Genomic DNA, 27,616 nt, shown 5'->3' with positions numbered 1-27,616 from the left:
CGTCGGCGGACACGGGCTGCAGCGCGAGGCAGGACACGCCGGCCGCCGTCCTGATGGTGGTGCGGTCGTCGGCGGACAGCTCGCGGCCCTGGGGGAGACAGACGCTCGTTAAAAACCGCCGACGTGGCTGTGCAGGCTGTGCAGGCTGAGCAGGCGAAGGGGTGGCTTCTTTTAATTTGACTTCCAAACTCACCGCCCTGAGCCACCGCACGGCGGGCTCCGGCTCCCCGGCGTACAGGGCCGTGAGCTGCACCCGCTCGCCGCGGAGCGCGGTGGTGTCCGAGGGCCCTCGCAGCAGCACGGCGGGGCGCTCCAGGGGGCGTTCAGGGGCCCGGGAGCCGTTGACGCTGGCAGGGGTCCTGCAACCAGGTCATCGTCGCAGCGTGGAAACAACCCGACCGGCATTTACATACTGTAAGGCCGTAAGACGGTGAGGCATCCTAACTGTCCCTGACACGGCGCGCTTTCCAGCGCAGCCAGCGCTTCCAGCGGCCCTAAGCTGATGACTGCCGGGGGCTCAAGCGGGGCGGGGTGGGTGGGGTCATGAGCGCACCGAGCCCGTACGGGTGAGTAACTCCTAAACATTCATTCCCGCCACAGCAGCGCGCGCGGGCGCTTTTAGGTAAACTGATTTGTATGAGCAAACAAGCTAAATATATTCCGACAAAGGCTCGACCCGCGAGGCCGCGAGGCAGTCCGCGAGTCCGCGAGCCGACGCCGTGCAACATTTCAAGGGAAACGCGCGGGCAGTTCATGCGAGCTGACGTGGACGTTACACACGTTACTCGTTACGGGCGCCCGGCGAATGGAACAGACGGCCCGGAGGGGGGCCTCGACCAGGCTTCGCCGTCGGGTCGAAAGGCCTGCAAAGGCACGGCGGCACGGCGAATCGCCACAGAGTCGTTCGCCGGCGCCATCAAGAACCCCATCAAGAAGGAGAAAGGCCGACGCGCCGGCGTGGCGCAGTGGCCGCGCCGTGTCGCCGCCACCGCGCCGCCGCGGACGCGCGTTGGGTTGCCCGCCTCGCAGGCGGACTGGCCGCGTTCTCACCTGTCCAGGCTGGACGCGCGGGCGTCACGCGGCTCGTCGTTCAGCACGATCAGGTCCGCCGTGCACGAGAGGTCGAAGCACGCCGCGCCGCACGCCGCGCCGGGCCGGGCGCCGCACGCGTGCACGCGGCACTGCACGGCCCCGGCGTCCTCCGCGGCCACGCGCCGCACGTGCAGCAGCAGCTCGTCGCCGTCCTCGACCACCTGCGGGGCAGAAAGGCGCCGTTAGACCAACTTTGAAATTTGAAATTAGCTGTCCGCCGCGCTGTCCGCCGCGCTGTCCGCCGCGCTGTCCGCCGCGCAGTGTGGGCTGCCGGCCACTGTCCGCCAGCCACCCCCAACCCTCATTTGCAGGCGGCCCGGCGGCAGGACTGGAGTGTTGTCGTCGTGGAGGCTCCGGGCGTCTCCAGGCGTCTCGAGGCCCGCAGTGGTATGCATGTTCGCATACGCCGGCGGGGTGTTGCTCGTGTTGCGGGGCGCCGCGGGGCGGTGAGGGGTAGGGGTGGGCGTTAGCACGGTCGTAAACATTGGCGACGGCCCGGATGCCCGGATGGCTGCGGGACTCGGGTAACGACTCAACGACCGCACGGGCGCCGCAGCGGTGCCTCGGCCACCCCTATGGCGTATTCCGACGCCGCCAAAGTTTACCTGGTACTTGATGTTGTCCGGCGCGATGCTGCGACCAGCCACGCTCCAGGTGACCCTCCTCGGCCGGGACTGGGGGTCGCTCAGCCGGGCGCAGAAGGACGCCGACGAGCCCGGGGACGCCATCACGCCCAGGGGGGTCTTGGTCCAGGTGGCGGCGGTGGCGCCTCGGGGAGCACCGTCTGGGAAGCAGTAGTCAATAACGTGCTACACACACACACACACACACTCACGGCGGAACATTCCGATACAAAGTGTTGCAAGGGCCTTGCCGGGGCCCATGGCTGCCATGGCTGCCGTGGCCCATTCCTCACCAAAGTGCCCCAGGTTGCACCCATAAAGGCCATGAGGGCCCCTCACTTTGCAGCCAACGGCTTTTTTCCCCGTCGTGCAACGCATTACTTCCGACTCAACTGTATTGAAACACATAACCCGCGCGGGGCAACGGACTCCTTTTCAGTTTGTTCTCGCTCACCCAGGACGGTGACGGTGCCGTGCGAGCGCGCCTCGCCGTGCCCGTTGAACGCCTCGCACGAGTACGTGGCGGCGTCCTCGGGGAACATGTCCTGCATGCGGAGCGCGAAGCGGCCGTCGCCCAGGGACAGCTGCTTGAAGTCGCCGCAGTCCGGCAGCTCCACGCCGTTCTTGAGCCACACCACTTGGAAGGGGGCCGAGCCTGCGGGGCAGACGCGTCAAGGAGGCTGTTCGTTTCCAGTGGGGTGGTTCGGCCGTCGGCCTTTGGCGTGCCGCACTCACCTCGCAGCTCGACCTGCAGCTCCAGGGGCTTGCCCTCGGCGGCGTCCGTGTGCCGCGGGATGCCGCGCACGAAGACGGGCGGCCGGCGGTCCGCGTCGCTGGGGTCGCCCTTGTCCAGGACCAGGAGCTGCGCGGAGCAGCGCGTCTCGCCGGCGTCGTTGGCGGCCACGCACGTGTACACCCCCGCGTCCGCGGCGCGCACCTTGCGCAGCGCCAGGCGGCACACGCGCCCGTCCCACGACGGCGTGGCGCGGGACCCGCGCAGAACCAGCTCACCGTCCCTGAGGAGCACAACACGCATCAAACCCCCTGCAAAGCCCGCAAGCCTACCGACAGCAAAATAAATCCAGTCTCAGTTACCCAAGTCTGAATTTTAAGTCTGACTTTTTACCTGGGAATTCACTCAAACAACTACTAAATTTGTTCTCGAATCACCCGAAACTTGTTTGGGACTACCTTGTGCCGGAGCACATGCGTGCGGGATTGTGGGTGTGTCGGGCACCGCAAAACAGCAGCTTTAGATAGTAATTTCGAATTAATAACAGCGTTAAACCGTCCGATCGGTTCGCACCGCATCCCCCAGAGCGACGCGCCCACCCGCCTGCTGGTCACGCACACCGATTCGGGCCTCCATGGAGGCGGCTGGACGGCGGCCTTTTTAATCCCTGAAGGTCGGATTTTAATAGCGAGAGCATTTTTCTGCCCAGAGGCCTTTTTTTCCGGCGGAGAGCGTTGTCGGTCCTCGTCGACCGGGCACTTACTTGTACCAGTTGGTGACGGGGGAGGGCGAGCCGTCCAGGTCGCACGAGAGGGTCACCTCGCCGCCGACGCGGGAGACCTGGCTGGCGGGCCGGCGCCCGAAGGCCGGCGTCGTCCTGGCCGGGGAGGCGCTCCACGCCCGGAGCGACTGCGGCCGGGCTCCGCGGTGGCCTGCACGGTGGCGGACAGGAAGATCATTTTGTACGTTCATTCCTTGAGCTCGAGGCTTGCGCTGCGACAGCGGGTAGAGTCCTCACCGATGACCTCGAGGCGGGCGGTGGCCTCGACGCGGCCGTAGTCGTTCTCTACGACCACGCGGTACAGGCCGGCGTCCTCCAGGGTGGCCTGCCGCACCTCCAGGGTGCGCACGTCGTCGCGCTCCGTGATGGACATCCTGGCCGTGGGCGCGCAGGCCTGGCCGTCCTTGTCCCAGCGCGCCCAGGGCTGCGGGTGGCCCGCCACGGCACACTGGAAGCGCACCGTCTCGCCCAGCTCCGCCACGCGGTTGTGCGGCACGGCGTAGAAGCGTGGCGCCGAGGGCCGCGTGCGGCGGGGCCGGTCCAGGCCGGGGCATGTCGGCGCCACCTCGCGCAGACCGCCTCCTGGGGTGTGGGCATGCACCGGAAGTCAGGCGCACCCCCAAAAAATTACCACCAGTTCAAAAAAATCTCATTCAAAGAACGTTAATGAAAGCAGATGATCCATCGCGTTTCACAACTGCTGTGATAGCCGAGAGGTTAGAGACGTGGGATCGAGTTACCGCAGGCGGGCGTTCGAATACCAGCGTCACAAAAGTTTTTTCGACTTGCTGTCCTACGGGTGGTGGTTCGAGGCCATCCGAGCGGAGCCGTGTGCAACAGACCCACATGCCGGAGGTTCGACTCCTAACAAATATTTCCATTTAATTTTGCTGCCTCACCCAGTGCGGTTGAAACCCGTGAACGTGAGCCCGCTCCGTGCATGGGACGTGGTGGTCCAGGGAGTAGAGGCGTCGGTTCCCAATGCTAGGGTCGGCGGTTCGACTCCCCCAACTTCTTGCGAAATTTTGACCGGGTCGGTCGAGTCCTCTTGCGTCAAGAACCCACCTCACGCCAGCACCCTCATCATGGGCCGTGGTGGCCGAGAGCGTAAAGTTGTGTGATCCCGATGGCGGGGTCCGGGGATCGAATCCCATCATTTCATTACATTTTTCGACCGCCTTCCTCCCAGTGCAACTCAAACCCGTCGTCCAACACGCTGCCAGACGTACAAGCGTGATAGCGTAGTGGTCAGAGTCACATTCACCTGGCCACTCCGCTGTGGGTGTCTAAAAAGCAATCCGCTTCGGCGGCTTGGCCTCGGCACTGGAGCGATGGAGTATTTGATCCATCAATCCAGACCATCCGGTGTGTGGTTGCGGGTGGTGCCTCCTTGACTCGTCGGGGAGGCGATGATAAGTCCTTTGAAGCTGGCCTAAAACGCTGTATGTTCGGTACGGGAGCGCCGGACAGTGGGGGTACCATGGGGTACACAACCAACCCTACGAAAACAAGAAGCTCCCACCAAACCTCTTCTCTGTCTGAGTCTCTCTCTGTCTCTCTGTCGTCTCACTCTACGTCCCGCCCCTCAAAGAGCTTCGTACTGGGTGCTCTCACCCAGCTGCCTGAGCTTTGGGGTCCTACTGGGTCCCCCGGCGAACGCTTAGAGTCGCTGACGGGATTAACCCCAGGTACCTGATAGCACCGGTTCCCATCCCGAACACCGAAGTAAAGCAGGAGGCCTCCCCATTAAGACTGGGGAGGGGGTGTAGAGTTCAAATTTTTTTCTTTTCCCTTTCAAATTTCTCAGTCAATACTCGTTCGGTTTCCTTATACGGGGTAGTATGCGGGCTCATTCCAAAGATAGTAATTAAAATTGTGTATGAAACAAAATATATAGACCCGAACGAGGTGGCCGGTGTTGGTACTTTGGTGCCGTGCCGACTGCACCGCCCGCCGCCGAGCCAGAGCTGGCCCGAGTGCCCCGGGCCGGGCCGAATCGGGAGGCATTGTTGCGCGATATTCCGCGCCGTGGCAGGCGGGGAGGGATTGTCAATGTTGCGCGCAGGCCGTGGCAGGCCGTTCGAGCGGTTGCCTCCTCGGCGGGCTTAGGTTGGCAACCCTTTGACATTGCTGCCTAGTGGGAGAGCTGCAAGAAGCGACACGTACTCGGTATGTAGGGCGACGCACTCCGGGATGGCGTGGACCTGGGCGTGGACCTCGGCGTGGACCTCGGCGTGGAGCCGGCCGACCGCAGGTTGTTGGGTCGGTCCAGCTGCCCGGACACGAGGTTCTCCTTCTCCTCGGGGACTGCGCCGACAACAACAGCAGGCGGGTGAGCGGCTGGCATGAGCCTTAAGGGCCGCACGTAGAGGGACTCACCATCGACGACGAGGCAGGCGGCCGTCGTGGCCCTGCCCAGGCTGTTGAAGGCCACGCAGCTGTACTGGCCCTCGTCCTCGGCCACCACGCGCTGGATGCGCAGGCGCGCGCGCCCGCCCTCCAGCAGCTCCGCCTGGTAGTTGTCGTTGAGGCGCACCAACTGGGAGGCAGACGCCGGGGGTCAGCATGTCGTTGTTTTTGTTTTTGTTTTTCATGAGCAGTGGAGCCGCGCGGTGTCCGCCCTCCGGCCGGGATACGCCCTGGCCCCGCTCACCGCGACGCCGCGACGTCGGGACGCCCAAGGCGGCGCCTCACCTGGCGGCGGCGTGGCGGCGCGGCCTAACCATCTGCCCACCACCTCACTTCCATGTGCGCGGCCTGCCTTTGCCTGCGTCGCCTTCATTGTGGCCATAACACAGCATGGCCATAACAAGAGGATGCCTTGCCTATCGGGCCGGGCGTCGCGACGCCATGCAAAGTAGCAGGCGGAGCTGTCAGGCCACGTGGGCGGCACCGAGCCGCCGCGACCAGCGAGGCACTAAACACCTCGTTGGACTCGGCGCGTGATCGCGGCATGTCACGCCAATTCACAGTCAATCCATCAAAAGCCGGACGCTAATCTAGTTCCGTCTCACCTTGCCGTCTTTCTTCCAGTGGACGTCGGGCTCGGGCGAGGCGTCGACGCGGCACTCGAGCGTCACGGCGTCGCCGTCGCAGCAGCGGAGGTCCTGCAGGGGCTGCACCACGGAGGGGAGGGTCTCCTCCTTGCTGCGGAACAACAGGCGTCCTTATGCACCGCCATTGTGACGCGGAGAGGGGGGGGGGTGCAGCCACTTACCCGCGCTTCACTGTCCTCCGCTTGGAGTCGTCCCCCATGCCTTGACCTGGAACGGCGGAACCGGAGCACGAGTCAATAAAAACGGACAATAAAGTCAAATTCGATCGCTCATTCGACCCCGATCCACACACTGACGCTGTGAGGACCACGCGCAGCGATATTCGATCCTGGTGGACCTCTTGGCCGCCATGCCAGCCTGGGACAGCGCAACGATGCGAGGACCGCGGTCCGAACACACACTTCAAACACACAACTCGGCTCGTAGCGAGGACCGATCTTAGTCCACCTCTTGGTCCGCATGGCAGCCTGGTGGAAAATACAACGAAGCGAGGACCACACAGTCCGAACACACAACACAACGAAGCGAGGACCAAGTCCGAACACACAAACCGATCTTAGTCCACCTCTTGGTCCGCATGGCAGCCTGGTGGAAAATACAACGAAGCGAGGACCGCTGTCCGAACACACACCGCGACGGACCACACAGACCGCACCGATGTCATTTTGAACTTAGTCCACCTCTTGGTCCGCATGGCAGCCCGGTGGAAAACACACAGATCACACAGACGTAGCGAGGACCGCCGGCGGCGCGGTGGGAGGCCCGCGGCCGCACCTGCACGTCGGAAACACTCGCACGCAAAGCGCGCGGTGAGCTAGAGCCGCACATTCATTAGAACTCGCTGGGCCGGGCGCTGTCCAAATGTCTGTATGAATACTTGGCGCAATCAAACTCGCGTGTGGCTTGTCGCTTGTCTGCGAGCCGGGTCGACACGCTTCCAGTCGGACTGGGGTTTGAGAGTGGCGGACCGCGGACTAACTTGACCCGTGGCGATGCCGGGGCATGCCGGGGCCCAGGGGCAGGCGGCCAGGGCACCGCTGCTGATGCAACAAGTCCTCCCACAAACTTGTAATGGCCCTAACTTGGAGCGCATCAGCGACGACCGGCATGAAAAGGGGGAGGGCACCAGGCTTACGCACTCCCTGGATTCACCCTTTCGAGTTTTCATCCCTTGGCCTGCAAGTTTTCTTCATCCGCTCTTGGTGCTGCGCCCTGCTGGCCCTGCGAAGCGCTACTCGGTCCCCACTACGGTCCGTACTCACCCTTGGCGAAGACCTGCAGCGATATTATGGCTTTGGCGTCCCCATGCTCGTTCCTGGCCAGGATGGCGTAGGTGCCGGTGAAGTCCAGGCGCACCTGGGGGATCTCGAGGCGGTACTCCGGGCCGGACCCCACCCGCACGAACTGGGGCGAGTGGTGGTAGTAGTCAGGCTGGAATGGAACACAAACACTGCGTGAGGCTGCTTGTTTTTCGGATGGGTTTTAGCGAGTGGGTGCGGTGGCAGGGGGCGTGGCGAGGCGGTGGCAGTCGACTGGGTGTTGAGCACGCCGATTTGCGCTGCAATTGCTACCCGGCCGGACCTTCCTCCAGGCCCTCGTGCCGCGCCAGCCCTGCCTGGCCGCCCCGCCCCGCCCAGCCGCCCGGACCGCGCTGGCAGCCCGTCATGACCGTCCTTGCCATATACGTCGCAGCGTAATAACCTGCTGCCTGGGCCGGACTTGGGCCCCCGGCGCGCCCCTCTCTCAGTCCGCCAGGCCGCCCTCACCTGGCGGGGCTCCGGTCGGCGGGGCGGGGCGGGGCGGGGCGGGGCGGGGCGGGGCGGGGCGGGGCGGGGCGGGGCGGGCGGGGCGGGGCGGCCAGGCACACCCCTGCCCCGCGGCGCGCATTCGATGTCACTGGCCGTCAGCCCGCAGCGCGTCCCGAAGGACTCCCTCCCGACAGCCCCGGCGCCAGGGCACGCCAGGGCACGCCAGGCCAGAGGTGGAGGTAGAGGTCGTCTGGCGGCACTCCGCGGTACTCCACTCCACTCGCAGCGCAGGCCGGGCTAATCTCTTCATTGCTCGCAGCCAGTGGAGTGCCGGTACGGCGGTAATCCCTGCCGCATTGCCGGGCCGCGGCAGACTGATTCCGCGAGTCACCCCGTCTCTCTCGCACTCACGGGGCGTCCCGTGTGGGTGCGAGAGAGACGGACCGATGAAGATCTCTCTGGACAGGCACGCGCCTTGGATCAGCGCCGAGTAAACACCTGCTGCGTGCCGCCGATTGTCTCCTCTCTCTCTGCCTCCCTCGCACGCGCGGGGCGCCCCGTGTTCCGCCAAGGCGCGAGAGAGACAGAGCGACGAGGCCGCGCGCCGCGCCCTGGGTGTCCTCACGGTCCTCACGCCGCGCCGCGTGTCAGCCAGGACATCGCAACAACAATTGCCCGGCCACACGGGAAAGTAATGCGATTACCTCGCAAGGGGGGTCCGGTCCGCCCCGGTCCGCCGGAAGGTAATGCAGTTTGAATGGCAGTCACGCTGTGACGCTGTGACGGTCGGGATGTCGCCCGGGCCAAACAGAGCAGCCAACAGCCAGGCCAACGACCAGCCGCGTTCTTAAAAATCTAGGTTAGGGGACTTGGCCGTTCCTCCGGGTTAAGGTGGCGCGTAAAGCCCGAAAGTGCCTCCGGCGTAAAGCGAAATAGGGTCGCAAAATGGAGCGAATTAAACAGAGAGTCGATGAGGAAGCCCAAGTCACCCGGGCACTGTATAACGTCAAGCGCGACGCGTAAACCGGGGGCCTTCTCACAACTTGCGGTCTCTTCGGCAGCGATTTCGTCGCTCTGTCTCCCTCCCACTCGCGGGCGTGGCGGGCCGCTCCGCAGTGCTCCGCAGGGGTGCGAGAGAGACGCGGCGACAGTGGATGTCGCGCGGCGTTCCCACGCGCCGGCTGGTCTGGCGACGCCGCGACGCCGCGACGCCACGGCGTGTCCGCTTTGGGGTTGTTTACGTGAGGCTGTCGCTGCTGCCGCGCGTCCGCGCGCAGCCTGCCAGGCGTACCAACCCATGCGTCACAGCGCAGGCTGGCTCGGCCGCCTCAGGCCGCCTCAGGCCTGCCAACCAGAGCCCGGACCGTATGCGTCGCGGCTGGAGGTGGAGCATGCAGGGGGCCTCCATCACCTTCCCCGCAGTGCTGCCACCTGCGTGCGGCGCCATCAGGCTCCGCAGTGTCGGCAGCTGTGCGCGGCCTGGCCCGTTGGCCAGCCTGCGGCAGCAGCGACAGTCCAGCAGCGCGCCGAAATTTGGAGCCGCCAAATGCCGGCCGTGTTGGCGAGCGTGGCGCGGCCGCGCCGCCACCGTCGCGATTCCGAGCGAAGCAGGCGAAGCTGGCGAAGCACAGCAGCTGGTTTCTCTCCTTATAAAGCAGGTCTTGGTGCCGTCTGGTGGGGCCGGGCTGGCCGGGCGTGGAGCGGCACGCGGCACGGCGCGAGGCCGGCGGTGTGGCGCGGTGTGGCGCTGCCGAGTCGCGGCGGGCGGGCCCTGTGTGTGTGTGTGTGCGGGTCTGTGTGTGAGACGGCCGAGACGGCGCACTGGGCCCTTGCAGCAGCATGCAGCAGCAGCGGGTGCACGGCGGGCTCCACAGCGACTGCAGCCAGTGCCTCAATGCCATGCCGACTGCAGTCCCTGCCCTGCCGGCCCTGCCCGCCGTGCCTCCCTGCCCTGACGTTCCCGGAACACCGCCGGTCGCCGCGGCGTCGGGGAGTGGCGTGGCTGTGAGCGCGTCTGCTGGCCGGGCCAGTGGCCGGGTCCCCGACGTCCCCGACGAACGAGGGCAAAAAGACTGACGTCCTCAGCGTGGCCGGAATGTTTGGTTAATGAATGATGGACCGCCCTGCTGCAGGACCTGCTGGCGCTGCCCTTCGCAAAGCCTGGCACACTGGCATTGGGACTTGGGACTGGACGCAGCAGCAGCGGCCGGCGGACACAGACGCCGACTGGTGCTAGGCCAGCGGTTCCCAACCTTGGGGTCGCGACCCCAAATGGGGTCGCGAAAAAATTTCAAGGGGTCGCGGCGAGGTGGCTGGGGTCGCCTGGGGTCGCGGTGGTTTCCCGGCTGGCCCACACGCCGAGCACTGGCTGCTTAAATGCCGCAAAGTTGATCAAAACGGTCACAAATGTGTGTAAAAGATCGTGTTTTGGGTCGACTTTAAGCATCCAGTGCTTCTGATCCGAGGCGGTAAATCACCCTCCCTCAACGGGCAATTGGTCTTTGGACCTTCCTTTTGCATGCCTTTGTTACGGAGTGCAATTATCTGACTCAGTTTGGAAGCAGTACTGCCGCAAAGTTGGTCTAAACAGTCACAAATGTCTGTCAAAAATCGTGTTTTGGGCCGACTTTAAGCATCCACTGCGTCTGATCCGAGGCGGTAAATCATCATCCCTCAACGGGTAATTGGTCTTTAGACCTTCCTTTAGCATGCCTTTGTTACGGAGTGCGATTATCTGCCTTAGTTTGGGAGCAGTTTTGCCGCAAAGTTGATCAAAACGGTCACAAATGTATGAAAAATCGTGTTTTGATCAACTTTGTGGCAAAACTACTCCCAAACTAAGGCAGATAATCGCACTCCGTAACAAAGGCATGCTAAAGGAAGGTCTAAAGACCAATTGCCCGTTGACGGAGGACGATTTACCGCCTCGGATCAGACGCAGTAAATGCTTAAAGTCGGCCCAAAACACGATTTTTCAGACATTTGTGACCGTTTTGATCAACTTTGCGGCAATACTGCTCCCAAACTAAGGCAGATAATCGCACTCCGTAACAAAGGCATGCTAAAGGAGGGGTCGCGTGGGGTCGCGAAATTTTTCCTGGGGGTCGCGGAAAGTTTTGGCTACAAATTTGGGGTCGCGAACCGAAAAAGGTTGGGAACCGCTGTGCTAGGCTAGGCCCCTTCTCTCTCTCTCTCTCTCTCTCTCTCTCTCTCTCTCTCTCTCTCTCTCTCTCTCTCTCTCTCTCTGGCGCGGTCTCATAATTGGAGTGGGCGCTGCCGCTCCGCTCGCTGCCTCTGAGTGACAATGTCCGCGAGCGCCCCGACGTCGTGACCCCCGCGAGGCCGGCCATGCACGGCCATGCGGAGCCGCGTCGCTGCAGGCAAATATTTTGACGGGCGGCCTGCGAGTGGGTGGGTGGGTGGAGCCGATGCGCTCTGTCTCTCTCGCGCCCCCACTGGCATGGCGCGCGAGAGAGACGGAGGCCCTTCGGGATGGCCCCGCCATCCTGTCCGGCCGTCCGGCACCCACTCGGATCACGTCCCCGCTGTAAAACACGCGGCGCGCCATTAGCCGTTCATTAAACGGCCAGTAAATTGGCCGGCCGGCGATCGGACAGGCAGACAGGCAGACAGACAGACCGACAGACGTGCTTTCCATTCATTAAGTCCGCAGGGGGGCACAGCTAGTGATCCGCCATGTCTGCGAGCCGCGCGACCGAGGGCTGCCAAGGGCCTCGTCACTCTGTCTCTCTCGCACCCCCACGGGACGCCCCATGCGTGCGAGAGAGACAGAGATCAGTCTTCGGAATCAGCGGCCTGCTGGCAGAGTCATTGAAAGGCCCTGATTGCGGCGTTAAATCAAAGAAAGGGCCGCCGAGCCACAGCCACGCCCCGCCAGTGGGACAACAATGCGCGCGTTGCGACACGCCGGCATCATAGTCGCCGTCGTCGCCGTCCTGATGACGTGGCGGGGATCACACTGTGAGGGCTTTGTCTCTGACCGCGGGGAGTGGTGGAACTATTTGCCGCCGAGTCGTGGACAGTGTTTCGGGACACGCATGACGCTGCCGACCTTTATCGAGGCCGGTGTTACGTGATAAGTGCATGGCGGTCTAGGCAGACCTGGGCACATGCCTAGGCAGGCCTTGCGGGACACACCTGGCCTCACTGCTAATCCTCTTTCTCTCTCTCCCTCGCGGTGCGGCAATGCAAAACGGTGGAGTGGTTGTACAAAGCGGTCGATTCATCGATTCGTCGATTCACCGGTTCGTTCCGCCGCGTGCCTGCAGGGCGGCAGCCTCGGCGGTTATCAGCTCAGCGGGCGCGGAGTGCGCAGAGCGCCTGCAGAGGCCAGGGTAGGCAGTCCTGTTGCGCAGGGGTGCGTCGCAGTGCCTCGATTGCCTACCCGCCAGGCGCGCTGCCGCAGCACTTCGTTTCACGTTAGACTTGCCCGGCGGCCGAGCGACGTCGTCGCAGCGTCGCGCACAACTCGAAATTAGATTTTAATGACGCCAAGAATGCAAAAGAGTCTCTTGATTCCGTTAACGAGTTTCTTGCGCGCCGTTGCCGCGTCCCTGCGGGCCGTCGCCCTGTCTCTCTCGTACTCTCGGTGCGTTCCGCAAGGGTGCGACAGAGACAGAGCGGGGGGAGTTCGGACTCAGCCTGCAGCTCCACTCGTCGCCTCGTCGCGCAAAGGCGATCTTAATAAACGCGATACCGCCCACGCTAGGCGGCCGAAAAGCGTGCACTGCCTTTCGCACTGGCAGACAGGCAGGGGGCGGGCCCCGCGCAGCGCATATGCGTTGGAACCCGCACACACACACACGCACGCACACACACACACACACACACACACACACACACACCACACACACACACACACTCGCGTGTGCCACTAGGGTGCTTGTTGTCCGCCGTAATGTAATGGGGGTCACGGCCGAGTCTGGGGCAGCAGTGTGGTGGCGGTGGTGGCGGTCACCACAACAACAATTGCAAGTCGTGGCGCCAGCCCCTCCCCCCTCCCCTCCCCTCCGGACGGCCCGGCCCGGCCACTCCGGCCGGCCGCGGCACGGCCAGGGGCACGCCGCCATATGCCGCATGGAGAGTTGGCCAATAATGATTCAGTGACAATGGCGTCCTCCTGGCGCGGCTGACGGCGCCAGCGCAGCCAGCGGCGGCAGTGAGAGGCATCCGCCGCGGTGCTTAGGCGGCCGGCCTTACGCCCTAAAGGAAGAACGTCATGGGAGCATCGGCCTCGCAAAGTTGGTCGAAAAGTGACGAAATCTATCTGACTTGAACTGTTCTCGAATGGTCTTCAATAGGACGTCGCTCCTATGAAAACAGGTCGAAGGTGCGTCAGGACGACGGGATGCGGTCGCCTCGGTTGCCTCCGTCCACCACTCCGTGAAGTGCTCTCCGGGTCTCGACCGCCGCCCGGCGCCCCCCACGCGCGCAGCTCGAGTCTCTCCTTCCCGCTCTCTCTCGCACGCCAAATAATATTGGCACGAACGTGTGTGGCTCGGCGCTGTGTGTATCGTCCCGCGTGCGATACGGGGAGCGGCGGCCCGGTGCCGTACGTGCGCGGCGCTGCGTCCGTGTGTGTGGCAGAGAGAGAGCGAGAGAGACAGAGAGGGGTCGTTCGTTTTACGCGATCTCTTCGGCCCCCCCTCTCGCTTCTTCTTTTGTCCTTTTTCCACGGCCGCCCCCGGCCCGGCAGGCAGCCCGGCAGCCCGCAGCCCACCCCAGCCTGCCGCCCAGCCGCGCGAAACGGCATGGCTATGGCCATTGAACGCGACTTGGATGAATATTAACCGTGAGGCGGGAGCCTGTGCGTGTGTGCGTGTGTGTACGTGCGCTTTGTCACTGGCCTCGTGGGTGGGGGGGGGCGGTTCGGGGACGTCCCAAAGTCTGCGAATACGCCCCCGGCCGCCCCCACGGAGCGGAGCCCAACGACGACTTTTGTTGTTGAAACGGTTTTTGTTGTTTTCGTATTCGCATTGAGAGTAGCCAGTCAAGCGAAATCAAAACACGGCGATTTTGCAGCGGCGGGGGGGGGGATATGAGTGGAGTGGGCCAGTTAAAAGATTGAGTCAGTAAGTCTGGCCGCCGAGCTGAGTCACTCATTATTGTGCACATGGTGGGGGGGGTGGTAGGGCCTGGACGTCAACTCATTGTGAGCGTCACAGGGAATCAAAAATAAAACGACTATCTGCTGAGCATGTGTGTGGTGCGGGCGTGTTTGTCTGTTTAAACATTCGCGCCCTTGTTGGCGGCCGGGGGCCTGCGGGGCATGATGCGCTCCCATCGTCGAAACACGCTCAAGCTCACGCTCACACACTCACTCGCCGCCTCAGGCCCCTTGGCGGCGTCTGCAGCATGCACAGGCGCTAACTGCTAAACGGCTCTGATTGGCTGGCGATTTCGCGGATCGGCGCGCTGCAATGCGTCGCGCAGCGATCAATGGCGGAGGCGCGTGAGGAAGCCAAGCCGTACGTCAACCTGGAGCCTCTCTCTCAGAGTCGCGCTGCCGGCCCGCCGGATTTCGGATCTTCATTCTAGATAGGAGAGGCAATCTCAGGGCGGCCGGTCGGTGATCGGAAAGCGTGCCGCTTCCTCTCTGTCCGCCTCTCTGTCCGCCTCTCTGTCCGCCTCTCTGTCCGCCTCTCTGTCCGCCTCTCTGTCCGTCTCTCTGTCCGCCTCTCTGTCCACCGCGCTGTCGGCGCGGGCCCTCTTTCATTAGCCTCGCGGAGGGTGACAGGAAGCCCGTTGCGAGCGACGGGCTCCCAGTCGATACAATATTCATTTTCGCCTCGGGGTGGTAAATAAATTAAGTGGTGGCCTGGGTTACCGGTGATTGGTAAATCCGGGCGTCCGAAACCGCCCCTACGTCGCTGGAGTGCTCGGGAGTGCTACCTGTCGTGCGGGGCGCCGGGAGCAGCGGGCCGTGGAGCTTATCCATTATGGCGGCCGCGATGGGGGCGGGCGAGGGCGGAGCGGGGGCGGGCCCGGCGGGGTGTCGGGTGTCCGGAGGCCGGCTGGCCGCCCCACTAGGCCGTGCTCTAGGCCGTGCTCTAGGCCGCGCTCCGTGCTGCCGGTGGCGGCGCTTAGGCTCGGTTTCAGCGGCCGCCGCCAGCCGTTGGCGACGCCGTTGGCGACGCCGGCCAGGGCTCCGCGACGGCGACGCCGGCGACGGGCTAAGCCGCGGCAAGGCGACACTCGGCGCCGAACTTGCGTATCCAAGCAGCGGGGTATCCTGGAGTGGCACTATCACTGCAACACGCACACACGCACGCACACACGCACGCGGCCGACACCGCTGCACTCGGCGACCACCGTCCGCGACTCGCGCGACGGGAGTGCGGCGCGCACGCCTGGCGGTCACGCGGTCACGCGGCCACGCCCACGCACTTGGCGGCGACCCGGCCGGCGGTCCGGCGGTCCCCTCCGCGAGGATCCTCCGATGCGCTCCGCGGTGCGCGACGCGGTGCGCGACGCAGAGGGAGAGGACACGAGGCGTCCGCGCGTCCGGCCGAGAAACTGAAACTGAACCGAAGGAGTGATCCGCGCTGCGCCGCCTGCCCTGCCGCCTGCCCTGCCGCCCGCCTGCCTGCCTGCGGGTACCGCCGTCACCACGCCACGCCACGCCGCGCCACTAGCCGCCGCGACACGGCCGACACGGCTTGCACTGCCCCCACCCCCGGCATGGTGGGCCCCGGCCAGCCCCGGCCAGCCCCGGCGGCCTTCTCACCTTCACCGTCCCTGGCTGCCGGCCGGTGCGATAATCCACCTTAGTTTCGAAGCAGTATTGTCTCAAAGTTGATCAAACCAATCACAAATGTCTTTGAAAAATCGTGTTTTGGACCGACTTTAAGCAGCCACGGCGTCTGATCCGAGGCGGGTTTGCGTCCTCCCTCAACGGGCAATTGGTCTTTGGCCCTTCCTCTAGCATGCCTTTTTTACGGAGTGCGATTATCTCCCTTAGTTTGGGAGCAGTATTGCCGCAAAGTCAATCAAAACTGACTTTAAAGGCATTTTTGACCGTTTTGATCAACTTTGCGGCAATACTGTACCCAAACTAAGGCAGATAATCGCACTCCGTAACAAAGGCATGCTAAAGGAAGGTCCAAAGATCAATTGCCCGTTGAGGGAGGACGAGATACCACCTCGGATCAGACGCAGTGGCTGCTTAAAGTAGGCCCAAAACACGATTTTTTACAGACATTTGTGACCGTTTTGACCAACTTTGCGGCAATACTGTTCCCAAACTAAGGCAGATAATCGCACTCCGTAACAAAGGCATGCTAAAGGAAGGTCCAAAGACCAATTGCCCGTTGAGGGAGGACGACATACCGCCTCGGATCAGACGCAGTGCCTGCTTAAAGTCGGACCAAAGCACGATTTTTCAAAGACATGTGCTCCCAAACTAAGGCGTTGAACGTCTGTTTGATGTTTCGGCACCACCAGCCGCCTTTATGGACACTGTCCACTGGGCAGCTGTTGGTTGGTTCCGAACGGTGCCTCGCTCCTCTGTCTCTCTCCCTCCCTGGGGACGGCCCTGGAGTGCGAGAGAGACAGGGCGACGAGGGCAGCGCTCGGCGATTCGCAATCGACCCGAAGATCGGTCCGAGGTCGCGGCGGGCGGCACACTTTTTGGGCATTTGGCATTGGCTGGGGCTGTATAAACACTGACCCACAAATTCGAATAAAATGGCGCGCTGGCCTTTTCCCGTTCCGTTTGTGTGCTCCCCGCTGTTTGTCGCGACAGTGAAGCGGGAGAGGGGGGGGGGGGGGGGGCTTTTCATCCTTGCCCCAGAAATCGGAGCCGATTCGTCCAACCGGACGGACGACCGCGGCGCCCAGCCGCTATCTGCATCCGCCAACCGGACAGAAAATTAAGTTGGCACAGGTGTTTTTCATTTGCAACAGCAGCATGACGTTCTTGATCGATTGCTTTTACGAACGTCCACTTAACGTGACACACACTTTCTGACTAGAACGGAACGGATGAATGGACCTACAGCTGCTCCAGTTCAACATCCTCGCCTGCTGCAGACTGATTGTGAGAGTCGTTTTATCGCTCTGTCTCTCTCTGTCTCCGCGCTGAGGTGGGATGCGGCTACACTGAGATTCCAAACGCTATGAGTATAGCACGTATGGTGCAATGCGCTGTGATATTGCACCATACGTGCAATGCCACAGCCATATTGCACCTTTGGTGCAATGCTTCCCGAAAAGGCCCTATGCTAATGCATGGGAAATGGGAGGCATTGCACTTCATGTGCAATGCTTTTGCATTGCACCAATTGACGCTATACTCATAGCGTTTGGATTCTCAGTGTAGGATCGGTGTGGCCGTGTGGGTGACGAAGGATGTGTCCGTGGGTCCCGCGCGCTGTCCAAGCTGCCCAAGCTGGCCAAGCTAAACTACCCACGCCTCGGTCTACGACTCTCGAAATCAGTCTGCAGCGACGACTGCCGGACGACTTCCGAAGAGCCTCCTCCCACTCAGCGATCAATGGCACCGCGCTGAAGGGAGTCGGTGAGGCTGAGGAGACGTTTGGCGCGTTGGGCTGGAACCGCATTGCAGACTGAGGGTTCGATAAATCGAATCGAATGTATCGAATCGATTGCACATGTTTTGTGGCGATTCAATCGTTTGAACAAAAGTATGAAGTCGCTAATTAGGTCGGGGTCTCTCCAACCCACCCCCGCAATGCCAACATTGGGTTCGGCTGCTCGGGCTGTGGGTTCGTGCTGCTTTTCACTCGGCGGGGTTTTGCTGCGTGTGTGCGGCAGCGGCGAGCAGCAGCCTCGCCAGCCTGCCGTCTCGATTTGCAGAAACACACGCGGTGCTTCCAGACGAACGTGTTCTCAGCACGGAGCTTGTACCTGCCGTGAGGGACTTGGTGGCATACGTTGCGGCCTGCCTGTCCGTGTGCGTGCGTGTGCGTGCGGGGAGCACTTGATCACGTGTGAGAGCGAGCCGCGAGGTAACGACACGAAAACACACTGACTAACGCGCCATACGTGAACAAGGCGTTGCGTTACTTTTAGTGGCACAAAAAGAGACAGACCTCCACATATCAAACACGTCAGGCGCACCGGACCGTGTGCAGAGCGAAGCGGAGCCTGACTGCTGCCGCGCGGTGGACGCGAGGACGTCGCGAGGACGTCGCGAGGACGTCGCGAGGACGTCGCGAGGACGTCGCGAGGACGTCGCGAGGACGTCGCGAGGACGTCGCGAGGACGTCGCGAGGACGTCGTGCGCGGGTCAGTGACTGTCAGTGACGCGGCCCGGCCGCGTGGCTAGGGCACGGCCCTCAAATAAGTCGGTGCCCGACTCCTCTGCCCGTCTTGTCTCAAACGCGACAGCAGCTCCGCGGGCAGACGAGTGGTTTGCGAGGTTAGGTTAGGCTCCCGAGAGAATCAGTGAATGCACTCGTGTTTGGCGACCACTGCCCAGCGACAAGACAGCGCCAGCAGCCCGTCCGCGTGCCGTGCCGCGCCGCGCCACGCGCCGCCCCCATATTAGGATCAGATGACGGGGCCTTCGAGTGCAGCGTGCATGGCGGCGCATGGAGGCGCATGGCGGCCGCAGCTAATCACGGGAATATTTTCACGCCAACTTTATGGCGCTGGCTCTGCAGACTCCGCAGACTCGGCGCGTGGCTGGGGTGCGGTCGTCGGCACGGCGACAGACCGACACGGAACGAGGCAAATGTGCCGCGCCGCGCCCGGAATGGAAGTCGGCGACGTTTATGCTGCGCCAGTATTTCTGCCAGGCTGGTTGCGATAAAAATTGGCGGCATGATTAGCGCGGTGTGCCGCTAAGCCGCCACGCCGCCTCGCCGCTACACTGGTTGGCCCATCGCCGGCAGGTATTTTGGCAGGCCTTCAACGCTTGGCCATATTTGGGTGCACAGACAGCGCAGCTGCGCGCCCCGCCACCGCGGCGCTGTACCGCACCGCCGCGCCGCCGAAGTTCTCCGCTGAGTTATCGCTCCGCGGTGGTGACCTCCTCGCAGTTCATGAATCGTCGGCGCCCCTTCCCCCTCCACCGCCACCGCGGCCTGGCCGGCCTGGCGGACAGGTCCTCGTTGCACCGTGACGCCAGCGCGCCCTGCTGGCGGACACTGCTCTGGTGACCGGGGCAGGACGACAGGGCCTTGTCGTTCAGGAGTTGTGGCGCCCCAAAGTTGATCCAGTGCCTGTCTCCAGTGCCCTGCCTCCCGGACCCTGCTCCAGGACTGCGCCAGGGCGTCGCAAAAGGAAAGCGCTGCCTACCGCCGGGCGTCGCGACGCCACCTCTTTAAGGCGTGATAATGATGGCGCTCTTTTCGGAGGAGGAGGAAACGCCAACTCCCTCGCGGCTAACCATCGCACACGGCCCACTTGGTCTGCTCGCGGGATCGCCGCAATTTTTGTCTCCCAGTGTGGGCGTTGGCGAGCTCGGCGATTTCAGCGGTGACGTCCGCCGCGTCCGCCGCCGGCGGTGTGGGAGACTTGGACGCCGGCGAGGCCGCGACACATGCACGCCGTCCTGCCGCCGTCCGCGGCGCGGCGACCCGGAGCGGCCTGACAAGGGTTTCCGGCCCGTTGAGCAAACGGCCGCCGCCCCGCCCCGCCCCGTCCGTCGGACGTATAAGGCCATTTGTTTATTGTAATGCGCCTCTCCGTATTGACGCTGCCGCCACCGTGAGCAGGGTGTAAGGTGAGGACGCCCCAGAGAGCGATGATCTCGGACGCAGCTCATCACTCTGCCTCTCTCGCACGCATGGGGCGTGCCGTCTGGGTGCGAGAGAGACAGAGCGAAGAATCGTGAGTCCGCCTGGGCCCGTAATGAAAACAGAGATGAGCGATGATCGGTGCGAAGGCAAGCAAAGCACTCGGCTGTCAGTTCGGAGACGAGGACGACGGCGACGGCCTCAGCCCCGGGGGACGCAGCCCGCGGTGCGCGTGAAGCAAGGCCCGGATCGTCCAGTACCAGACAGCACACCCAAAAACGCGCGCCTCGCCTCTACCTCAACTTCCCTGGCGGCCTGGCGGGTTGCGCGACTACGTGCCTCCAGTCGCATGCCTCGCCTCACGCGGTTGAACGACGCGGTGCCTTACCTTGAGCCAGTCGCGCAGCCAGGACACCTCCGGCTTGGGGTCGCCGACGACCTCGCACACGATGACCACGTTGTCGCCCTCCTCCACGTCGAAGGAGCGCGGCTTGCGGATGAAGGCGGGCTCCTTGGAGTACCTGAGGAAGCACAACAGTAGAACTGTCACGGCGAAGTCAAGAGTATCGAGTCGGCCGCCGAACCGACGTGTTATTTCCCCTCGACGGACGCGGAAAAAAGGGGAAAGGAATTATCGATGCGGGGCAGGCTCGGCGTGTAACAATGTAGCTGATGGCGCCAGGCTTCGCCTCGTCAGGCCTCGCGCTGCCCGCGCTTCGCGGACTTGGCCCAATAACACGTCGCCAGCGTGCCCTCCACTTCGCGCTTCGCGCTTCGCGCCGTCCGCGCCGTCCGCGCCACCTGCCCGCCCATACAAAGTGCCTCATCTCGGCGGCGCTCTCCGGAGGCGGCCGTTCCCACCAAGGCGGAGATAGAAATCTGCCCCCTGCTGCAGACTGATTCCGAGAGTCACTCTGTCTCTTTCGCACTCGTGGGCGCACCCTACAGGTGCGAGAGAGACAGAGCGACGAAAACGACTCCCGGAATCAGACTGGCTGGATGTCGCCGTCACAGCTGGAGCCCGGCGCTTGTCCCGGCGCGCGCGACAAAAGCCGGAATTGTTTGGAATTGCCATTTTGCTGTCTCGCACACTGCTCGCTTTCGTTACGACAGCATTTACAAAACATTTCAATATTCTGTTTAACGTTTCTTCCTTTTGGAAAAAGTTTATGTCGCTGGTTGGCTGCCTGCAGTAAACAACGCCGAGGGGCGGAGCGGTGGGCGAAAATATGAAGCGCGAGTAACCGCTCTGGAGGGCGCCGGCCAGGTCGGCCCGCAGTCGTTTGGCGCGCATTTGGCACCGGCGCGGCCTTTGTCACGACGACAGGCCTCTTCGCCTGCTTCGCCACGCCTCGCCGTCCCTGGAAGCGGGAGAGGGGGGCGACTGTGCGTCCGTCGGCCTCGTCTTGCGGTGTGCAGTTACGCCCCTCGGGCCTCGGGCTGGCTTGGGCGGGCGCCGCACCGACCGGCCGCGCCATGTGTGAGGCTCGCCGCCGCGCCGGGCTCGCCCCGAACGCAGCGCGGCGCAGCGCCCGTAAAAAAGCTGCGGCCTGGAGTGCACAGTGGCGTGGTTGCGCTGGAAGGCCTGGCCGTGCCGCCTCGTCTGCTCGCCGTCAAGAGTCTCTGCTTTCCTGGGTGTCGCCGATCGGGGTCACTCGCGGCGACGCTTGGCGCAGGGTACTCACGGCAAGTCTGCTGGCGCGGGCGAGGCCGCGGCGTCGTCGACGTCGTCCTTGAGCACGGGGGTGGCCTTGGGGGCGCCCCTGGCCGCCGCCACGACGCGCACCCTGGAGGCGCTGCTGGCGCGGCCCACCTCGTTGGAGGCCGTGCACGTGTACACCCCCGCGTCGTGGCTCGTCACGTGGCGGATGCACAGCTCGACGCGGCCGTCGCGGTCCAGGGTGGCCGTCGTGTGCTGCGACTGGCGGAGGCGGACGGCGTCGCGGTGCCTGCGGATGCAGCGGATGGACAGGTTGTGCGTTACGTGCTTCGTGGACGCCACGTTTGGCGGCGGCGTGGCTGCGTTTCGAAACCTCGCCGCGGGTACTCACCACACGACACCGACGCTCGGGTACGCCTCCACCATGGCGAACAGGTAGAGGTCCTCGCCCTCGCACACCTCGACCTCGTCGCTGGGGCCGACCTCGGCCACGAACTCGGGCGCCAGGTAGGCGCGGATGCCCTTGTCGACGACCAGGGTGCAGCGGCAGGTGACCGCGCCCAGGGGCGAGCTCGCCGTGGCAGAGTATTCGCCGGCGTCCTCCAACAGTGCGCCCGTCAGCTCCAGGGTGTGGAAGCCGTCGTCGGATCGGTGGAACGAGTACCTCTCTGCACCGTCCAGGGAAAAAGGATTTGAAATCGTGGTCGCAAACTGGTACACCTCTATGGGAACGGCAGTGTGCCTGCCAGCCGCCCGCTTAGGCAACCCAACGCACACGCGAGCTCCGAGGTGCGGTGGGTTGCCTGCCTGTCGGGCGCTGCCGGGCGGCCGCCGCTGCCCCCTCAGCCTACTCACCGTCGTGCTGCTGGCCGGGCTGGCCCTGCAGGGGCTGGCCGTCCTTCTCCCAGACGACGCGCGGCTCCGGGCAGCCCACCGCCTGGCACGTGAGCCGCACGGGGAACGTCTGCTGCACGCGCCGGTCGCGCAGCCGCATGGTGAACTGCGGCGGGAAGTCGCCGTCGGGGAGCGTCGCCTCCCTGCGGCCAGGACGTCGTATGTTTCACCACGTTCTTTGCGTCACAAATGCGTTCTCGGAATTCCAATAATTTATTTAGATTTTTGTGGGTCTGAGAAGGTGTGTTGTACTTGATTAATGAGAATCATTAATGCCGGGAAAACGAAACTTGTGTTTACCTATTGCCACATGCATTATGTACATTGGCTTGTAATACATGCAAAGTCAATATTATCTCAGTAATCTGGAATCGATTATAATTTTTTTCTGATAAACTACAAAGCGTGTTGTTTGTTGGACGAATTTTTTTTTAAAAAGGGGGAAGCATTGGGTGAAACGCAACTGCTGAGGGGATTAAAGGTGTGGATCAAAAGAAAGACAATGAGGATTGTTTTGAAGAAGTTTATTCGAACAAAAAATTCACACAGGTATAAGGTGGACGTGCCTAATCTATTTCGTCCAAGCGACGGGTTCGGAAACATCTATAAAAAATACGATTTCAAGAAATCCTAGGAGTCACGAAGTCAATTTGATTATTGTGTAAGAGTGTGGAGAAAGAAAAGAAGTGGTGTTGTGAAGTTGTGGCTCAGGGGACTACCAATGGCAGTGGTACCAATGTGGTCGATGTGCCATCCGTCGAAATTTAAACTTGACAATAAATAGAAATCAAAATGCTGGTAAATTCAAAAAATTCCAATGCTAATGTATTCCGCAGTGTTCTGACAATGGAACATCTTTGAAGTCCATCATGGTTAAAATGTTCTTAGCAGAAAGAAGTCAGTAAATTAATTTTCTCGGGTTGGCAACTATTTTCTCGGCGTCTGCGCCCTTGCGAAAATCGCGAAGCTGAAAGCGCCAGCAGTCGCGCATTAAAACTGCCCCTCCATTGTTGTGGACGTTGAATTGTTTGGCTTGTTTCAAAAGGCTATGGTTCTCTAGTCATGTTTTCTTCAATTCTGTGTAATAGTTCTCCCTTACAACGTATCAACACCACGACGGTTGGTTTGACAAACTTCATAAACTCGGGAGGGATGGTTTCGAAACGCGGGTGAGTCTTGTTCGAGGAACATGAGCACTGCAAGTCGCGAGGTGGAGCGAAGTGGTCCTAGTGCTAACTGAATCACAACAACAACACTGCGCATGTCCAAAAACACTCCAATCAAGAAGTATTATTGGATAGTTCTACCCGAAAAACTGCGTTCGAACCGGCACCAATTCTATTGTTGCATCTTGTCTACCTGCAGTCAAAGAAATTTTTCATTTCGAACGTTGCTTTTTCAGCTTTTGGAGTAAGCTGTACAGACCCAAAAAGAAGCTCCGCTATTGGTCCGCCCCGGCTCGGCTCCCCCCACTCCCTTTTTTTTCCTTTGACGAGTCGAGTTTTGCCATGGAAACGGCGATTTTGACAGCAAATTTCTCAAAATTGGCCACCAAATTTTTGACCAGATTTCAACATCAGAATCAGCGTTCAAAGTTCTACTAGTCTGCAAAATCTCATTAAAATCGTATAGAAAACTTCCGAAATGCATAAAGGGCCACACAAATCAAATCTCGAGCCGGCTGAGTCCTGGGTATACTATAAGGCTACTTCGTGCCTAAAAACAAAACAGCTTGGCCAACCAATGGCCGTCCTCCCTCGTCTCGAAGCGGAGAGGGTTTACTTCCCTGCGTCCCTCTCTACTGCACGCGGGCCGTGGTGGGGCGAGGCGGGGCGTGGCGGGGCGTGGCGGGGCGGGGCAGGGTGATGTCCATGGGAGGGGGATTTCAAATTGAGGCCCTGTAGCGGCCCTCACGTGATCTCAGCGCCCTTGAAATCCCTGGACAGAGAGACGGCGAAATGTCATGTCTGCCTTTTGATCCACTTGTAAGCGAGCCATGTCGTGTCATGGCCTTGTGGCGCGGCCCGGAGGCCTGTCTGCATGCATGGCGAGGAAGCGGGGCCACTCGAAGCGTTATTCGTCATTCACAGCGAGAGAAGGCGTGGACTACTTGGTTCAAACCCGGGCGATGACCGTGAGCAACCTGCAGCCCCACCGACAGGGCCTTCTCCGCGCGGACTGCCGGCCCAGCATGGCGCCGGGTGGGCAGACAGTCCCGCATGCGGCCCTGTCAACGGCACTGCCTGGCTGCCGGGCGTTCTGCACCAAGTTGCCCACCCTTCAGCCTGCACCGCAAAGCAACGCGTCGCGGCGCACCCACCTCCGGAGCTTGGTGTCGGCGTGCAGCAGCTGCGGGTCGGTGACCACGGTGAGGCGCACGAAGGTGGACACGCGGCCGGCCGCGTTGGAGGCCTCGCAGCAGTAGCGGCCCGCGTCCTCGTCGCGCACCCCGCGGATCGACAGTCGGCACAGCCCCGCCTCGCGGGTCGTGGACACGCGGCCGTCGGCGCCGTCAGCCAGCGGGTCCGAGTCCAGCGACCACCGCGTCTGCGGGCTGGGGTCACCCCGCACCTGCAACCAAGACGACGTCAGGGAAAGGTCGAAAAGCAGAGAGCGCACAGGAGCCGAAGGCCGAGGCCGTACCTGGCAGTCGACGGTGATGTCCTGGCCGCGGAGAGCCTTGATCTGGCCGGGCAGCGGGCGGGTGAACTCGGGCAGCAGGGGCGCGGCCAGCTGGACGTGCAGCGGCGCCGACACCAGCGGCTCGCCCCAGCCGTGCCGGTTGCGCGGCGTGATGCGCAGCCGGTAGTCCTTGCCCGCCACCAGCCCGAACGCGTCGTACGCGTTGGTGGGCGAGATGCCGAGCTGCAGCAGGGATAACGAGTTGCCACAACAATCTCTCTGGGACGCCGCACACCGGCAGGGCGCGTTAATTTTAAACGTTTGGCAGCGAGAAGAATGGGAAGCCAAACCGCCGCCCCACTGGGCCAAGGGGGCCGCACGGACCGCGGCACACTCACCTCGCGCCACCTGGCGCCGCCCTCGGAGCCCAGGCGCCAGGCCTCGATGCGGTAGGCCAGCACGGGGGCGTCCCCCGAGTGCAGGGGCTTCGGCCAGGACAGCGTCACGCAGTTGCGCCCGCAGTCGGTGATCTCCGGCTCCCCTGCGATCGGGCCCGGCACCTCTGCAACACCAAAGGGGGACGGGGTTCAGCTGCTTGCAGTCTCGGCGTGGGGCTCCGCGCCCGCAATGCCTGCGTGTTAGTGTCGGGCCGGGCCAGGTGGCCGGAGAAACGAGCGGGCTGCTTCGCGAAACGACGGCGCTATTGTGCGAGTGTGTGTGTGTGTCTTGGACTTGGCAGGCGTAAGCGGCGGGCACGCGTGCCAAAGCTGCTTGTCTTGACTTTGAAACCTTAATCGAAGAAATAAATCGCTAGTTATTACAAGGCGCTGCGCCGTTGGTGCTGCGATGCCGCGGGGTGGCTGCACCAGTGCACCACCGCCACCCTACGAGCCCCACGACCGCGAACGACGGCCGCCTTTTTCGAGTGTTGCGTCACGGGGTGAGTCAAGCGTCGCGCTGAAAGTGCTGAAATAGATTTACGGTGCACGTGACTCCGCGAGGTGGCGCGGCCCGGTGGGGTAAACACGCGCGCGCCGCGGCGTGCCGCCAGGGCGCCGGCCCGGCTTGGGACCTGGAGTCCGGAGCGCACGCGTGCCACGCGTCCAACGTGTGGAGCTTACCGTGGTCGGCCGCCAGGTACAGCAGAAAGTCCGCCGCGAGCCCTCCGCTCTTGGCCCACGTGTCCTTGAGGTCGTGCATGACGGACTGGCACAGGCCGCCGCTCATCTCCGCGATGGTCATGTCGATCCGCGTCGCTCTGATCGCCGCCCTCTGGCTACAGTTCGCGCACCGGGCTCGGCGCGGACGGGGAAGTCGTGCACGTTAGGGAAAGGCGCGCGGGCCAGGCGGGTTCCGTCGGCGTGCTTCAGGGCCCGGACGGCGAGGACGGCGAGGACGGTGCTCCGTGAGGGAGGCCCGGGGTGTCGAGACGGCGGCTGCGGCGAGACTACTAGGCCAGCGGGGCAGGACGGTGCCACCACACCAGGACGGCCAAGTGCTGCCCCCGTGTCGCGGCGAAGCGCTAGGCGAGGAAACGGGCCGCTCGGTCTTCGCGCTTCGCAAAATAACTGTCAGGGTCGCCCCCTCCCCCTCCCCTCCCCGCCGGCGCCCCGTCTGCGCCCCACTCCGCCCCTGACGCCCACATCGCCCCCTCGTTCTCACGGGGGTCCTCTTACATCACGCGAAATGCAACTCCTGTCCGCGGTCGCCACTCGGAGAGCCTCCCCCGCCCCCTTGTTGTCCTTGTTGGCGTGCGAGAGAGCGACGCGCAGTGCAGCTGGCCCGCTGTAAACCCTGCCGAGGGGCTGTCAGCATGCGTTGCAACAAAACGATGCTATTTTGATGCAATTAACCGAGGCTCATTGAGTTTTCAGAGCCTCATCCGGCCTCTAAATTTTTTGCCAAATTTTGGCGGTTGTAAGGGAAGGCCTGGTACCTGTCCAGTGCCAAGACCGCCAAGACGCTGACTGCACTCGCTACCGCTGCGGGGGTGCGGCGCACCGCCAACGAGGTGCGTTCTCTGGCCCGTATTTTTAGAGCTCGTCAAGGCGGTGAGACTGTACTTGAGGTGCTGTTCCGTAATCTGGCGCCAACCCGGCTACTCACCTCGTCGAGTCTTTGATCTCTCGTGAATGTCGCGAAGTATCTGGCTGGTGTCGTCCAGGTGGCTGGAGCTGCAGGCAGACCAGTCACCTCCGTGCTCCCAGGAATCGTCCCCCAGGCTGTCCCGGCGGTGGCGCACTGGTGTCAGGGAGCGCGCCCGCTGTCGGAACTGTGGGGGCAAACGAGTTCGTGAGCCGAGTGCGCTTCCAGGTGCCCCGTGGACCCCACCGAATTCCATAGTTGCAGCCTCCGGCTAGCAGCAGGTCGACAGATTTACATGCACCGCCATGACGGGCGTACATAACTATGGAACCTTGCAGAGTCCGAAGGCCACGGTGCCCTTTTTCAAAGCAAGTCGTTAAAGTGAGTTCCTTCAAAAGTAAAATGTTGATGCCTCCAACTGGTGTACCTTGACGGCGTCCTCACGGGCTCGCTTCACCCGCGGCTCTGGGTGCGGCCCGGGAAAGCGATTTGGGAGCTTCTTTGGGGACTTCAGCAATAGTAGCCCTCGAACATAAGCCGAGGGGGAACTTCAGCGGGGGTCTGAAGCTGTGGGTACAACAAGGAAGGTGAAAGACAGC

General features: G+C 62.6%; 2 protein-coding genes across 2 annotated transcripts; both read right to left on the bottom strand.

Moving 5' to 3' along the window:
* Positions 1–1,217: 1,217 nt before the first annotated feature.
* On the bottom strand, positions 1,218–22,445 carry LOC117653475 (myosin light chain kinase, smooth muscle-like; the record flags this gene model as incomplete). Its single annotated transcript, XM_034399162.1, has 15 exons — positions 22,272–22,445; positions 21,808–22,084; positions 21,442–21,705; positions 20,145–20,277; positions 7,548–7,716; positions 6,447–6,492; positions 6,244–6,376; positions 5,609–5,768; positions 5,396–5,536; positions 3,467–3,811; positions 3,212–3,380; positions 2,451–2,731; positions 2,170–2,370; positions 1,698–1,876; positions 1,218–1,253 (listed from the first exon to the last, which is right to left on the bottom strand). Coding segments are annotated over exons 1-15 (2,673 nt in total), but the record flags the coding sequence as incomplete, so codon positions are not given.
* A 1,471-nt stretch (positions 22,446–23,916) lies between these two features.
* LOC117653476 (myosin light chain kinase, smooth muscle-like) lies at positions 23,917–26,416 on the bottom strand. The gene is made up of 5 exons (XM_034399163.1): positions 26,054–26,416; positions 25,331–25,494; positions 24,954–25,175; positions 24,631–24,881; positions 23,917–24,248 (listed from the first exon to the last, which is right to left on the bottom strand). Exons 1-5 carry the CDS (start codon positions 26,172–26,174, stop codon positions 24,221–24,223), a joined length of 786 nt encoding a protein of 261 aa, XP_034255054.1. The 5' UTR covers positions 26,175–26,416; the 3' UTR covers positions 23,917–24,220.
* Positions 26,417–27,616: the final 1,200 nt, after the last annotated feature.

The sequence above is a fragment of the Thrips palmi genome, unplaced genomic scaffold, assembly GCF_012932325.1.
Source record: "Thrips palmi isolate BJ-2018 unplaced genomic scaffold, TpBJ-2018v1 HiC_scaffold_8, whole genome shotgun sequence".
Classification (NCBI taxonomy): Eukaryota; Metazoa; Arthropoda; class Insecta; order Thysanoptera; family Thripidae; genus Thrips; species Thrips palmi.
This window is presented reverse-complemented; position numbering and strand designations above follow the sequence as displayed.